Here is a 15,922-nt window from a genome sequence, read left to right on the forward strand (position 1 = left end):
TCAATCCATGGTTTTAAAAGTTTGAATCTGAATTTGAAATTTTATATGGTAATACTGGATTCAGTATTATAAATAGTTGAGAAGTGTGCTTTCCATGTAAAACTCACAAGACAAAGTTGAATTTGAATACAGATCCAACAAAAAATATCAATCCGAAATCTCAACTCCGGCTATACAATTCTGAATTCCGTCCGAGAAAAGCATTTTGGATTTTATTTTCAAAATCCTATGAAAAAAATGTGTTAAATTTGAAACATGCGTTTAATTAGATAGGGTCCGCTTGCGCCTCTAATACAAATAGGGCTGGTAAAGGAGCTAAACGAGCTGAGGTTAAAGTTTGCTCTCTCAACAATATATGCTGTTGATCTTAAAATACGTATACCAGATCCTAGATCAACATTGGCAATATAGCAAAAAGTTTACTGTTCACCAACTGGAGCTCCCCTTGTCTGGTAGGAGCAGCTAGTGCACGTCACCTTGTGTTGGGACGTTGCAGGTTCAAAACCCAGTTAACTGGTAAGGGTCTGCCTAACCCCAACTTGCCTTCCAAAAGAAAAAGTTACCTGTTCTCGTAGACTACAAAAATTACAGCAAAGAAATGGAAAAATGTCTTGCTGTGGTTACGTGAACATGAGAAGGGAGTTGATGGAATTTACAAAATCTTCCATTATCTTCTGATTCATTTACACCTCATCTAAAAAACATCTTGAGCTCCTCTATTCTAGCTGACTTCATCTCTCCATCAGTAAGAGCCCCTGCTATCATCTTCTGCTTCCTCACCTGAACTTGTTGCATCCTTTCCTCCACAGTCCCCTGCCATCATCCAACATGTTAGCTCACTGGAGGATAAGCACCAAACTGAATTGACATTCATTCATTAAGAATGACATAGAAAACATATTTAACTTGTCAATAACAGAACAACAGTATGAGAACGAACTTTTTAACAGCACTAATTAAGCAGAAGCAGAACACAGCATGTTGTCGCCACCAAGTAGGGGTGTCAGCGGGTTGGGTTTGACCCGGACCCAACCCATACCAAACCCTATAGGATCAGGATTTGGTAATAAATAAGAAGACCCGATTAGAATCCAGGTCAGACCGGAAGGGTCCGATTAATACATGGAGATGGGTATGGTTTGTGAAATTTTATACTGGACAGGGGCCCGACCCGAGTTTCGATTAAGATCCACAAATTTTTAATGTAAAAATGATTAAAATTTTTTATTTTATCGAGTATGGTTCATGTAATGTGAGATTTAAAAAAAAATGGATACCCTAGTTCTTCTCAAAAATCGCTCCACGTATCTATGAGGTCTCTTCGAGTTTTATAGATCAGGGTTCTCTCTCGGGTCTACCACCAATATACCCAACCTAACAACTTAAAAATACTGGTAGAGAATCCAAAAATCCAAATGATAGGACATGAGATTTTTTAAAACCCAAATAAAATAGAGGCTACAATCCTAAAAGAAGAGATAAAAATACGAAGAATACACAATTATTCAAATAATGTCTTAATTAAAACCCTAACATGTTGGAGGTGATATTTTCTTAATTTTTAAGTGACATGAATTTTTTCCAACAAGTATCTCTAAGAATGTGATAAAACTTAAACATAATATGTATGCATGCACCTAATGCAAAAAGAACTCTATTGAAAAAAAAACTAAAACATAATAAAATCTACCAGAAAAGAAAATTAGACGACTGTATAAAGTTAACAATAGTAAGATTTCTACCATTCTACAGTGGACAAAAAAGATAGATGGACGACAATGCCTACAAACGTCAAAGCCAATGGACAACAAAGCTACTGGATGGCAAAGCCTGTAGATTGGGGCTTGACATACATCAAACTCTACTCTGCATATTGAGGGTCGCCAGATGACAATCCCTACAGATTGGGGTTCAACAGATGACAAACCCTATAGATTGGGAGTTGGCAAACGACATACCCTACATATTGGGCTTTAGAGATGGAAAATTCTGCAGATTGAGGGTACGCAGACGACAAGGTGAGTAGACAACAAAGTTTGTCGGATGGAAAAGTCACGAATGACAAACTCTATAAATGACAGAGTCTGCAGATGACAAAGGATGGACGACAAGAGGATTTTGTCATTCGAACAAAAAAAACTAAATATCAAAGGTTTTGGGCTCGTTAAAACCTAAAATCTCTCAACAATGCACTTCTAACTATGAAAAAAAATGAGGTCCCATCATGATCACCAAACACTGTTAACAAAAGTGTGGTAAAAGAAATAGGCATTTACCTTGATTTCACAAAACCCTTTTCAAATTTATTTAAAAAAAATATGGGATAACCATTTCAAGCTTTTGTCATCCTTCTCTATGAGAAGGTAAAGTAGAAGTAGGTTTCAACCTCCGTAACTTTCCAATGGGAAGATCTGGATTCAAAATCCCAATAACTCATGAAATGAGATATGCAAGCAAGATCAATCGCGTACGAGCATTTACGAAATGGATTAAATATAAAAACTAAAGTAGATGAATAAACTAGCATATTGATATGAAAATCACCTTTTTTGGACTTTAGGGTCGGTTTGTCCTTTATGCTCTACCTGGCTTTTCTCCGTAAGCCGCACCTCTATATAGGATATGACAATTAAGGAATCATAAGGGGAACATAGTGAGGGAAAAGCTAGGGCACATTTTTTCTAGGGCCAACACTTAGATAGGAAATTTCAAGATGTTCCAGGACCTTAGTGTGAGCCCATATTTATAAAAATCATGGACGATATACAAATTAAGGGTTTTCTGAATTTGAATCCAACCAAAATGTATTTGTGTTTATCCCAATGAGAAATAAGGCTCACCCATGAAGAGTCCTACTTGAAAACTCACAGGAAGAGTTTGGGTATGATTGAGATACGCCTCTTTGGAAGCTTATCCTTATCCTCAATGGGCCGGATAGCAAAGGAGATTGTCATCCTATGGCTAGATGGCAAAGCAGCATGTCGTCTTAGGACTGTACGACCAAATTGTTTGTCATCCCAAGGCATGGACGACAAAGCTTATTGTCGTCCCACAGACGAACGACAAAGGGCTTTGCCATCCCAGCTAGGATGACAAAGGTCTTTGTCATCCATGAAAAAAGGATATTTTTTTGGGGATTTTCTTAAAATTATGACATTTCTTCTAAAATCTCTACTTTAGAATCTAAGCGCATATTTTCCAAAAGAGATTAGCATTTGGGCATCATGGAAAAATTGTGTATCTACAATATTCAACCCACATTTGTCTCACTGAGAGGTGAGCCCACTAAGTGACCCGGTTCTCGATAAGGGTTCCTTTTTCATTAAAAAAATCTTATATGTCCTTTAGTGATGTTTTAAAAATATTGCAATTTTGTTGAGAATTTTCAGAAATTAATGAAACACCAAAAACATAGTATCTTCAAAATATTATGTATTTAAAATGCAATCATTTCATCATGATATTAACACTTTTTTTAAGGATTTCACTTATTAAAAATCCCCATGTTCCATCAGGATCTAACCTAGGGAGTAGATATGTCAATCTCAGTTTGGATGTGAGCATTATTGAATCCTACATAATCAGGTGTATGTTATGATTGTGATTAAAAAAAACTTTTATTGAATTCGAATTCCATTTTCTTACGCAGTTAATTGGAGATTCATTTTAAAATCAATTGGATTCATAAGTTGGTCAGATTCGGATTCATGGATGTAAAGCTCTAAGTCAAGCTGAAATATGACTATTAAACAAGTTATGTTCGATATATCAGAGTTGAAACCATGATACAACATGCACACACGAGTTGAAACAAACAAATAACACACAAAGGTTTACATGGTTCAATCCTTTAGGATCTAGATCCACAAAGAAGAGCCAACACACTCGCTCTACAATAAAATAGAGAGTCGGCCATATGTATTATATTAAGTGGAATGATTAGATACATTTCTCAAAGGGACATTGATTTTGACAAGTCCCTCTACAATTAGAAACCTTCTTAAGCTTGAACTTCTCTTTCCTTTCTATTATTTTGTTTACAATGATAGGACTCCCTTTTAGAGTCCTATCAAGAGATGAATTAGTAATACATTGAGGAGTTTGGAATTGTCTTACTTCATGGCCAAGGTTTATTAACTTCTTTAAGCTGACTCTCTTCATTGTTTGAAAACTTTTCATCTTTAGACAATGAGGATCTATGAGTCGGATCTAGACCTAACATCTCCTAACAACCTTCTGCAAGTTGAATGGTCGATACTTAACGTTAAGCTTGGGCAAGAAGTAATTAAACATATTAACAAAGAGATTGATCTTGAAGAAGTTTTTGAGTAATATTTACTCGCACAAAGTGCACATTAATTTTGATGTTCTTGCTTCTCCCATGAAAAAGAATAATTTGCAGCAAGGAGGGTGGCAATAACACTGCCACATCAAATCGTTGGTGGTGAATTACAATCAAACCAAAGTTCTTGTAGGAGGTACCAAACCCACATAACTTTGGCAACTGCATTTGCCATTGCTTTGTATTCAGCCTCTATACTGGACTGAGACACCACAGGTTGTTCATTTGAGCTCCATGAAACCAAATTTAGTCCAATAAAAATGGTGTAACTAGAAGTAGACCTACGGTCATCTGAGCATCTTGTCCAGTCAACATCGAAGTAGACAAAAATACACCTAGATTTTGATGCCTTAGCAACATCCTATGCTTCAAATAATGCAAAATATGCCCCACAACAACCCAGATGCATGAACTGACAACTCGATGAACTAGAAATGTGATAGGCGCTTATTTGAGTGGGTTTGATTAGAATTTGTTGCTGCTGTAATTTCATGATGTTTGGTATTTTTTTTAGCCATTGATAACATATATATATATTTATAATGTGTGTGATTTTATTTCTCCAGGATCCCTAGGTTCATGTATGCATGTAGGAAGAATTATGTCTGAAATTAGGTTAAATTTCTTTGATTTTGGTATGTTTGGAATATTAAATTTATAACACTACTATCGACGCAATTATGCCCAATGACACTGCGAAGGTTGCTTGAATTGTTCACTCCATCACAGATATTAAGCATGCATCTTATTAATGGAACATCATACATATTATGCTTTATATTCATGGCATACATCATTGTATATTGAGTTCAAGCATTCATACACATGCCTTCTTGAGATTTTTGAAAATTCAAAACATAGATGAAGTTCCACATTTTTGAAATATCCAAAGCACATAATCAATTTTGAAATTATTAAAACAATTCAACCTTAGTACCTACTTCAATATATATATTTTTCGAACCATATATATTCTTTTGAACTACGTATATATATGCCTTAAACAGAGATTTTTTTTAATATATATATATATATATATATATATATATATATATGTATATATATATATATTCTTTCAAACCATATATATTCTTTCAACCTTAGTATCGCAGGCTTTCGCATCACTGTATTTTGCCTTAGACATAGATTTTTTTATAATTAATATGCAGACTTGCACCTAGGCAGTTTGCATATAGAATGCAAACTGGTTGTTATATGAAAATTGCATACATCAGTGTTTTTTTTAGAACCAAAGAAAATAAAATGTGAACCACTATGATCTAAAACAAGTACCTAATTTCTAAACATTGGAAACAATGGTTCTAGGATTAGAAATCATAGAAACAAAATGCAACATAAGAATTGTTGAAAAAGGAAAAAAAATGCAGACTAATCAAAACATTGTAAGTAAACCATAGCATGATATAAGGTAAAATAACATGCTGGAAAAAGAAATAAAGCACAACATATATAAGCAATAAAACACTGCAGACTTTTAAAAACTTTGTAGATTTGTAAAAATATTCTAGACTTGTATATAAGCATTTTGTATATCGAATGCAAACTGCATTTAGCACTGGCTGCTATATCTTGACTGTGTTTTCAGCTTTGTGAAACTCACAACGAGTTTCAAATACAAAGACGCTAGAGTATTGCAGTTCCAGATACAAAAGGTAAAACGTTAGAAGCTTAAACTGATTCCAAGTTTGATAATGGAACGATGGTTGAATTGAAAACAAACTTTCAAAATGAACACATTGGATAGTCTATAACGCTGTTTAAAAATTATAGATATATAACAAAAAATGTAGGAAAAGCACTAACAAAACACCTGCTAAAAATAACATAAACTACCACATGAACTAAGATAACCTCCATGCTGGAAATGAACTTAAATGCAAACACGACATGCTTGAAATATTAATCATGCTGAAAATAAAACTCACATGCTTATGGCAACAACAATGCTAGAATTGTCATGAAATGAAAACACACATGCTTAAGATAATAACCAATGCTGAATAAAAATGAATGAAATAAAAACACATGTTTAAGATAATAACCAATGTTGAACAAAAAATGAATGAAATATAAACATATATGCTTAAGATAACAACCTTGTTGAAAAATAACAAAATCACAACATATATGCATTGTGGTATTCTCAATCATCTAGACCAACTGAAACCCCATTTAGATGTATGCTCTAGGTAAAACAAATATGTATGATAATGGTATAGGTTCTTATCTTGTGTAGAATCAAAATACAACTGAAATTTCTCTTCAAAAATGGTGTAGAGAAGAGTTCAAAGGGCAGGAGTTGTTTGGGGTGTGTCTTCTCAAAAGCCTTCATGCTAGGAAGAAGAACATAAGGATATAGAGGGGAGATAAGAGACTTTCAGAAAATCACAAGAATGGGTGGCCTATTCTCAAAAAGTTGACTCTTTAAAACAAGACTGGCTTGGGGGATTGAGATGGGAGACTGGGAGAGAAAAAAGGGTGATGGAGGGTTGAGCCAAGTAAACCAACAGTCTCCTTTTTCTCTTTCCCATACATCTACTCCCCTTTCTTATAAATAGCAAATATGCCAAAAAGAAGGAAGCTAAGATGCTCTATTTTAGGCTTTCCTTGAAAAAATGCATGGGATTTAGTATGGCATCTTAGGCTTAAACCAAAAAATGGGATATGGTGTCCCCATCAAGTCGACCCCACTCCTTTCACTCCAAATTTCAAAAATCCATGGGCCTCTTCACTTTGAATCTGACCCAACTTACTTGGGGATGGGCTGGTCCAAAAATCCACTATCCAAAAAGCCCCACTCAATAATTTTAATATTTTATCTCTTTTTATTTTTGTTTATTTCTCAAATCTTCAAAACACTTAATTAATTTTCACATTGGATCCCCAATTAGGTTTAATCCAACCTAGTAAGAGTAATGAGTAAAAATCTCTATTTATTTTTTACTTGCTATTAATTATTTTCTATCTACTATCATCTAATTACTTGCATAGTTAATTATGCTTTAGCAGGGTAATTAACCACCAAATTAAATAATTTGACCAATTAATTACATACATTAATTTAGTTGAAAATAAATCAAGAATTTATAAGTTAACTCCTATGGCTAATTATACCAAAGTAAACCAGAAAAGTGGTAATTAAACACAATCCAATCCAGATGATAGGAATTCCAATTTAAATTCCTAAAATTTTGTGGGTCTTACAAGTTTTTATTCACTGTGTGCTCATTTAAAAAAAAAAATAGATCACATTTTGGGGTGTGATAGTGTTGGTATCAGAGTAGAGTTCTCAAAATGGTCCAAGATCCAGTCCAGAAGCTCGAGGTTTGCATCCTGTCCATTGCCTAACCCGGTTAGTGTGGGTAGTGGTTTGGTTTAGCAATGTTTTTGTAGCTACTTTTTTTGGATATTGCAATGATTGGTTGTTTGCTTGGTGCATTTGTAAGTGTAGACTATAACCCTTATGGTGATTAGACTGTACTTTTTCATATTTCTAGATATTGTGGTATCCCGAAGACTAAATGAGCTAGAGGGACTTTGTATTGGAAGCCCTCACGACCCTCACCTAGACAGTTCAGACTGAGACTCAGGCGCAGCCGCATACAATGAAGGGTGTCACGTATAAGCGGTTTATAGACTTGGACACCATATCCCATTTTTTGGTTTAAGCCCAAGATGCCATACTAAATCCCATGCATTTTTTCAAGGAAAACCTAAAATAAACCACCTTAGCTTCCTTCTTTTTGGCATCTTTGCTATTTACAAGAAAGGGGAGTAGAGGTATGGGAAAGGGAAAAAGGATATTGTTGGTTTACTTGGCTCAACCCTCTATCACCCTTTTTTCTCTCCCAGTCGCCCATCTCAATCCCCCAAACCAGTCTTGTTTTAAAGAGTCATTTTTTTGAGAATGGGCCACCCATTGTGATTTTCTGGAAGTCTCTTATCTCCCCTCTATATCCTTATGTTCTTCTTCCTAGCATGAAGGCTTTTGAGAAGGCACACCCCAAACAACTTCTGCCCTTTGAACTCTTCTCTACACCACTTTTGAAGAGAGATTTCAGTTGTATTTTGATTCTACACAAGATAAGAACCAATACCATTATCATACGGATTTGTTTTACCTAGAGCATACATCTAAATGGGGTTTCAGTTGGTTTAGATGATTGAGAATACCACAATAGATATATGTTGTGATTTTGTTGTTTTTCAACAAGGTTGTTATCTTAAGCATATATGTTTATATTTCATTCATTTTTTATGCAACATTGGTTATTATCTTAAACATGTGTTTTTATTTCATTTATTTTTATTCAGCATTGGTTATTATCTTAAGCATGTGTGTTTTCATTTCATGGCAATTCTAGCATTGTTGTTGTCATAAGCATGTGAGTTTTATTTCCAGCATGATTAATATTTCAAGCATGTTGTGTTTGCATTTAAGTTCATTTCCAGCATGGTGGTTATCTTAGTTCATGTGGTAGTTTATGTTATTTTCAACAGGTGTTTTGTTAGTCCTTTTCCTACATTTTTTGTTATATATCTGCAATTTTTTAAACATCGTTATAGATTGTCCAGCGTGTTCATTTTGAAATTAGAGGAGGCTGAATTTTGGATCTAGGAGATTGAGGGCATATTCAAGATCTTGGGTGTACCTGATGATAAGAAGACCTTTTTGGGTCATACAGACTGGTTGACGATGCAGCGAGGTGGTGGAAGACCACCATGGAGATTCATTTTGGGGGAGTCGCCACCATATCCTGGAAGGAGTTCAGAGCTACTTTCTTGGAGACCTACTTTCCCGACTTCGCTAGGGATAAGTAGGCCCATGAGTTTTTAGAGCAAAACAGGGTAGCTCTACCTTGTTGGAGTACATGAGTAAGTTTTGGCATCTCAAGCAATATTGCCCCAACAATTTCTTGATGGAAAAGGCTTGAGCATTGAAGTTCGCTCAGAGACTTTGCGATGGACTTCATAGTAAGGTCTTTATGGGCAACCTCAAACCTTGTTGGAGGCAATTGAGGCAACCGACAACATTGACGAGGATTGGAGGTCCTCCAAACAGAGTCAGAGCAAGGTCAAGCCATCACCATCATCCTCAAGAGCAAAGAAGGATTCCCAAAAAAAATTCAAGAAGTCATTTCAGAGGAACCAAAAGAAGAAGAACCAGAGGCCAACCCCATACCAGAAGCAACAAAGGTTCAGGGGCAGGCAACAGTAGTAGAGACAGTAAAGAAAGTCTACTGAGAGGTGCCAGTAGAACCATGCAGGACAACCGTGTCCTAGAGAGATAGGCGTGTGCTTACATTGTGGCCAGAAGGGCCACTATATCAGGTTTTGTCCGTGGAGGTTGGCTACTCCCAAGCCTTTGCAACAGTGATCGATGTCGTAACATATTTAACTTTAGTAGACTCCCCTACACTAGCAATCCTAGTTGTCCCATCACTAAAAGAGGGCCGTAGGCCGTGTGTATGCAACTACAACATATGAGGCAGGCATGAGTCATTAAGTTATTGAAGGTACTTTGGACATTGCTGACTTTTCTATTCGTGTTTTATTTGATTCTGGTGTGACACATTCTTTTATGTCAAAGGTGTTCGCTCAGTTGTTGGACACTCCAGCATTCGAGATGGATAGCTGTGTGACACTAACCATACCTTTAGAAGCAAAGACGTAATGTGTGTTGCATCTCTCCAGAATTGCAGTTTCAATAGAAGGTCAAATGTTTCCAGTGAACCTTATCCTTCTTGAGATGAAGGGCTTTGATGTCATTCTTAGGATGGATTGGCTTTGCAAGCACTTTACTAGTTTAAAGTGCCATGGGCACAGAGTTCTATTGGAGAGACGTGATCAGCCTATAGTGGAGTTTTGTGTTGTTTGACCTTCCAGTGACAGGAGGGTCATCTCTTTATTGAAAGGTTTGAGGTTCATGCATTCTGGAGGTTAAATGTTCCTCACTAGTGTGGTTGCTTTGAACCATGAGAAAGAATCAATCTACAATGTGGAGGTTATTCGTGAGTTTACAAACATGTTTCCCAAAGACTTGCTTGGTTTATCGCCACCGAGCAACATAGAGTTTTTTATCGACTTGGTGCCTGGTACAACTCTTGTATCCAAAGCAACAAATCATATGGTACCAGCAGAGCTAGAAGAGCTAAAGAAGCAATTTAAAGAGTTGTTGGAGCAAGGTTTTATTCGATCAAGTGTTTTGTCGTAGGGAGCTCCTATCATGTTCATCAAAAGATGGATAAATCTTTGCGATTATACATCGACTGTAGGATGCTTAATAAAGTAATGATTAAAAACACATACTTGTTGTCGATGATCGAGGATCTATTTGACCAACTCAAGACCGCCAAGGTGTTCTCGAAGATAGACTTGAGGACTCAATATCATCAATTGAGGATCAGAGCGAAGGATATGCTGAAGACAACATCATACTCAATTTGGGCATTACGAGTTCTTAGTGATATCATTCAGGTTAACAAATGATCTGGCAATTTTTATGGATTTGATAAATCATGTTTTTCGTCAATACTTGGATCAGTTCATGATCGTATTTATTGATGATATTTTGATATATTTTGATTATATAGATCAACACCAAGTTTATCTTCATATTGTGTAGGAGACGTTGTTATAGATTAGGCTTTATGCTAAGTTCTCAAAGTGTAAGTTTTGGCTCGATAGAGTGATATTTTGGGCCACGTTATTTTTGACAATAGTATCGAAGTGGATTCAGCAAAGGTGAAAGTAGTGATGGCTTGGGAACCATCAAAAAGTGTCACAAAAGTTCATAGATTCTTGGGTTTAGCAGGCTATTATAAGTGATTCATTCAGAACTTCTCCAAAATAGCAGCCCTAATGATGAAGCTATTGAGGAAGGGAGCCAAGTATGTGTGGATTTTACAGTGTGACGAGAGTTTCAGGATCCTCAAGGAGAAGCTGACTTCAACCCCAATATTAGCCTTACCTAGTGGTTCAGGAGGCTTTATTGTATATAGCGATGCTTCAGGTATTGGTTTGAGATACGTGTTAATGCAACATGGTAGGTTAATCGCTTATGCCTCAAGACAATTGAGGACCTATGAGCGTAATTATCCAACACATGACTTAGAGCTAGTTGTAGTTATTTTTGCATTGAATCTATAGAGACATTATCTGTATGATGAGACTTTTGAGGTTTTCTCTGACTATAAGAGTCTCAAATTCATCTTTTCGCAAAAGAGCTAAATTTGAGGCATAGGAGGTGGCTTGAGTTTTTGAAGTATTACGATTTCTCTATATTGTACCATATAGGAAAAGCCAATGTTGTTATTGATGTATTAAGCAAAAAGTTCAATTTCTTACTTGATTAGCCAAGATTGAGATCTTTTGCAGAGTTTTATGGATTGACAGCTTTGCGCGAGAGTTCAGACCAGATTTTGTGCTTGAATCCGATCGCTAAGCTAGAGATTTTGGACAAGATTGCTCTTGCCCAGAAAGCGAATCCTAATTATGAGAAGTTCATAGTAGAGACCGATAAGGTTGATCCTCGTTATTCATGCAGCAATGAAGGTGTTGTTCTCTTTTTGCAGAGATTGTGGGTTCCTAATGATCCTACCTTAAGATAAGAAATTTTGGCAAAAGTGCATTGATCGAAGTACTCTATTCATCCTGAGTGTACCAAGATGTTTACGAATCTTTAAAGGATTTTTTGGTGAAATGGTATAAGAAGGATGTAGCCAACTTTGTGATGAGATGTCTCACCTGCCAACAGGTGAAAATAGAGCATAAAAGACCTGGAGGTCTTTTGCAGCCTTTGGATATTCTATAGTGGAAGTGAGATGACATCACCATAGATTTTATCATTGGTATGCAGAGAACCCACAGAAATAACGATTCGATATGGGTGATTATGGACAGGTTGACGAAGTTAGCTCATTTCTTGTCGATCAATAAGAGCAAATCTTTGAAGAGTTTGGTTGATTTGTATATTAATGAGATAGTTAATCTTTATGGCATTTCTCGATCTATAGTATTGGCTCATGATCCTCGCTTCACTTTGCAATTTTGAAAACAGTTGCAGAGTGCGCTTGGTACGAAGCTGAAGTTTAGTATAACTTTTCATCCTCAAACAGATGATCAGTTAGGGAAGACTATTCAGACTTGAAGGATATGCTTCATGCATGTGTTTTGAAGTGGTCAAAAAAGTAGGACAAGCATGTTAAGCTAGCATAATTTGCATATAACAATATCTACTATGTCAGTATTCAGATGACTCCGTATGAGGCTTTGTACAAGAGGCATTGTTGATCACCGAATTGTCAGAGTGAAGTTGATGAGTGATCCCTAAATTTGCCAGAGATTATTCAGCATTACTTGGATTAGGTACAAATGATTCATCAAAAGTTGTTGACAGATCAGAGCAAGCAGAAAAGTTATGTTGACAAGAAGCATAGAGATCTGGTTTTTGAGGTGAGAGATCACATCTTTGTGAGGATCTCCCTCACTCGCAATGTTTTTCATTTTGGGAGGAAGGAAAAGTTGAGCCCTAGGTAAGTTGGACCTTTTGAGGTTTTGAAGAGAATTGATGCTTCAGCTTATTGAGTGGTATTACCATCATATTTTTTGTCAGTTCATAATGTATTTCATGTCTCGATGCTAAAGAAATACATTAGTGATTCATCTCGCGTGATTTAGTTTGAGGATATTGAGGTGCGTGTGTAAAACCCAAGATTTTTCTTTGGTGATTAAAATGAATAAATGATGAATTATTGGTGAATTTGTAGTGTAAATTCTTGATTTTCTTGATTTTAATTAATTATGAATTCTCATCTCAAGTTATAAAAAATATTGCAAGAATAATTATAAAAGTTAAAGTATGTGGAGTAAATGAGAAAGTGTAATTTTAGATTTGGATCCAAATCCTAACTTTTGAATCCAATATTGATCTGAGGTGACATTTGGATTGGATCCAGTTTAAAATACTAATTGGATATCATGGTAATGGATAGGACCCCCATTTGGATCCCATAGTCCATATGGATTAAAATCCTATCTAGTTTTAATTTAGATAAATAAATAAATAAATAAAAGAGATAATTAAGATTTTAATAAGAAAATTAAATTAAATAATTAATTAAAAAATAAAGATGGTGGGATGTCCCACACCTCGTGAATAGATGAAATTAGTTGGATTTGTTAGTGGTTAGATGTAGAATAGTCAAACTAAAGAATCCTAACCAAATAGAATTCTGAGAAAAATCAAATAACAATTGAGGAAGACTCTAGAAGATAGAGTTTTTTCTCAGCTAGGACTCCTCCCCTTTCCACACAATTTTGGAGGGAAGAGTCTTTAACCTCTTAGGACTAGGGCTGGGTGAGAGGGTTATTTATACCCCCTCCCACACACTCCTAATTTTTTTATAAAAAAAAAAAGAAGAAAGAAAATTTTCTCTTTCCTTCTCTCTTTCCTTTTTCTTTTTGTTCTTCTTCTTCCTTATTCCCTAAAAACGTCTAGAAGGTATGGAGTTGTGGTGAGCAGCCATTAAACCTAGAAAACCTTTGGTGGTGGTGGTGTAAAGATTGGTCTACTTGATTTTCTTTTAGTTTAGTGGATCTATCAATTTTCGGGTAAGATTTACGTAGTAGATGCTTTGTACATACACCAAGCATGCATATATATATATATATATATATATATATATATATATATATATATATATATATATATATATATATATATATATAATATACTATTTTAGAGGTGTATTCGCATTTTTAGATCGGTTATACACATCTTTTATGAAGAAATTGTTATTTAGATTTACAAAGTATGAATCATGGTTTTTTTATCAAAATGATTTTAAAAAGCATGTCTAAATAAGGTTCTTTATTGATTCGGGTTAGATTAAGTCATAATGTATTTTATTTTTGGTGATATTCATAAGTTAACCCTTATTAAATCTGGTTAAATCTAAAATACTAAGATTTCAAAGGTTTTATGGTCTCAAGAAGATTTTTAGTAAAAATGTTTTCTGAAAAACCTTAGTTTGAGATGATTGATATATTATTCTTGACCAGTTTCTGAAATAATTCAGTATCTCCTAGAATATCAGTTCTAAAAATATAAATATAAATACTAGGTTAATCTACATATCTTGGGATTGATTTTAGTATCTTGTTTTACCTGATTTGGATTGGTATTAAGGAAGAAACATTCATCCTAACAGAGCTCTCATTTCAAGCTCTGGTTACCGGACTGTTTCGACCTATCACTTTTGAAAGGTATGAAAGATCAACAAAAATCACTCTGAATATTTTATAAAACTTTTGGGTGAAGTCTAACATACAGTAAAAGACTGTGTAAAAAGATTTTTGTCAAAAAAAAATTCAATAAATTTCAAGAAAATCATTAATATGATAACAATTCTATAGTTTACAGATTTTGGATTAAAATTCTATCAGAAAAGGATTCAGTAAAAGATTTTTAATTATTATTTTTACTTATTATTTTTAAGATCGGTTTATTGTGTATTCTTGATAAGTAAAGGAAGATACACTAAATATATAATTATTTTATATACAATATGCAATTTTTGATAGATTTTGTAAAAATGGGTTATCAGGGATCCGAATTTTCCTAACGACTTATATTGGTTATTAGATAGTAACATGCTTGGATCTTATTCTTTTACTGTTTTTCTGTTATATTATGTATATTATCAGTGTTAAGACACATTATTGAATCATAAACGAAGAGCCAAACACTGAGAAAGAACTGAATTCGAATTTGTGCAAGTTGTAGTTGAAAGATATTGTCAAAACTTGATTGTTATGCAAATTAACTGTGTTGATTGATTCCAAAGAAAATTATTTTCATTTATATGATTGTGTTCAGCATGTTTAGCTTGTTAAATAACTGAAATCATACTTGATTAAATGAAAATTGAATGGTTTTATTTAAGAGAATCAAAACCCTAATTTCTCAGTAAGTGATTCAGGGTTTTAGGCTCTTTCTTGAAATTTGATTCTTATAAATGCATATGTTATTAAGATGTGATTTTTCTAAGTTATGTACAACATGAACTGAATTAAATTGTGTATTTACCTTGAGTAAGCACGGCTACAACTAAACATAATTAAAAGCATATAAGCCTTTCGATTCAGGCTTATGGGAGCTTGAATTGAGAAAATCGACTTGTGTATTTTTTGTTATGGATTAGTTCTAATAAACTTGTTGATTCAATCTGTTATAATGGATATTTTAATCAAATCTAATATCATTTGAAGTACTAAAAAATTAATACATTAATCAGAGTTATATCAATTTGCTCGATAAGGGTTTATAAGAGCTTTTATCGAGAAAGTCGGGTTTCGTGGCTCTAATTATGTTTTGATATTTTTTTTATTTCACAAATTCAGTTTTGAATTATATTAGATCTGATATAAATATTTATGATAGAGATATAGGTGAGTGATCATAATCGGTAAGTTATGGTTTTGGTATAAGGATACCTTGTTTCGAAGAAATAGGCTCCTACATGAATTTTATTTAATACTCATGATCTAATCCATTCA

General features: G+C 34.5%; 1 protein-coding gene across 1 annotated transcript; it reads left to right on the top strand.

Moving 5' to 3' along the window:
- Positions 1-10,681: 10,681 nt before the first annotated feature.
- On the top strand, positions 10,682-11,973 carry LOC149822344 (uncharacterized). Its single transcript, XM_089980266.1, has 2 exons — positions 10,682-10,840; positions 11,719-11,973. Exons 1-2 carry the CDS (start codon positions 10,682-10,684, stop codon positions 11,971-11,973), a joined length of 414 nt encoding a protein of 137 aa, XP_089836392.1.
- Positions 11,974-15,922: the final 3,949 nt, after the last annotated feature.

Source organism: Nuphar pumila, chromosome 11 (assembly GCF_984573655.1).
Source record: "Nuphar pumila chromosome 11, dmNupPumi1.hap1.1, whole genome shotgun sequence".
NCBI lineage: Eukaryota > Viridiplantae > Streptophyta > Magnoliopsida > Nymphaeales > Nymphaeaceae > Nuphar > Nuphar pumila.

Coding starts and splice junctions, on each gene's coding strand:
- LOC149822344 (XM_089980266.1), top strand. CDS start 10,682: ATGATCGAGGATCTATTTGACCAACTCAAGACCGCCAAGGTGTTCTCG. Junction 10,841..11,718: donor TTCTTAGTGATATCATTCAG/GTTAACAAATGA, acceptor TTACTTGATTAG/CCAAGATTGAGATCTTTTGC.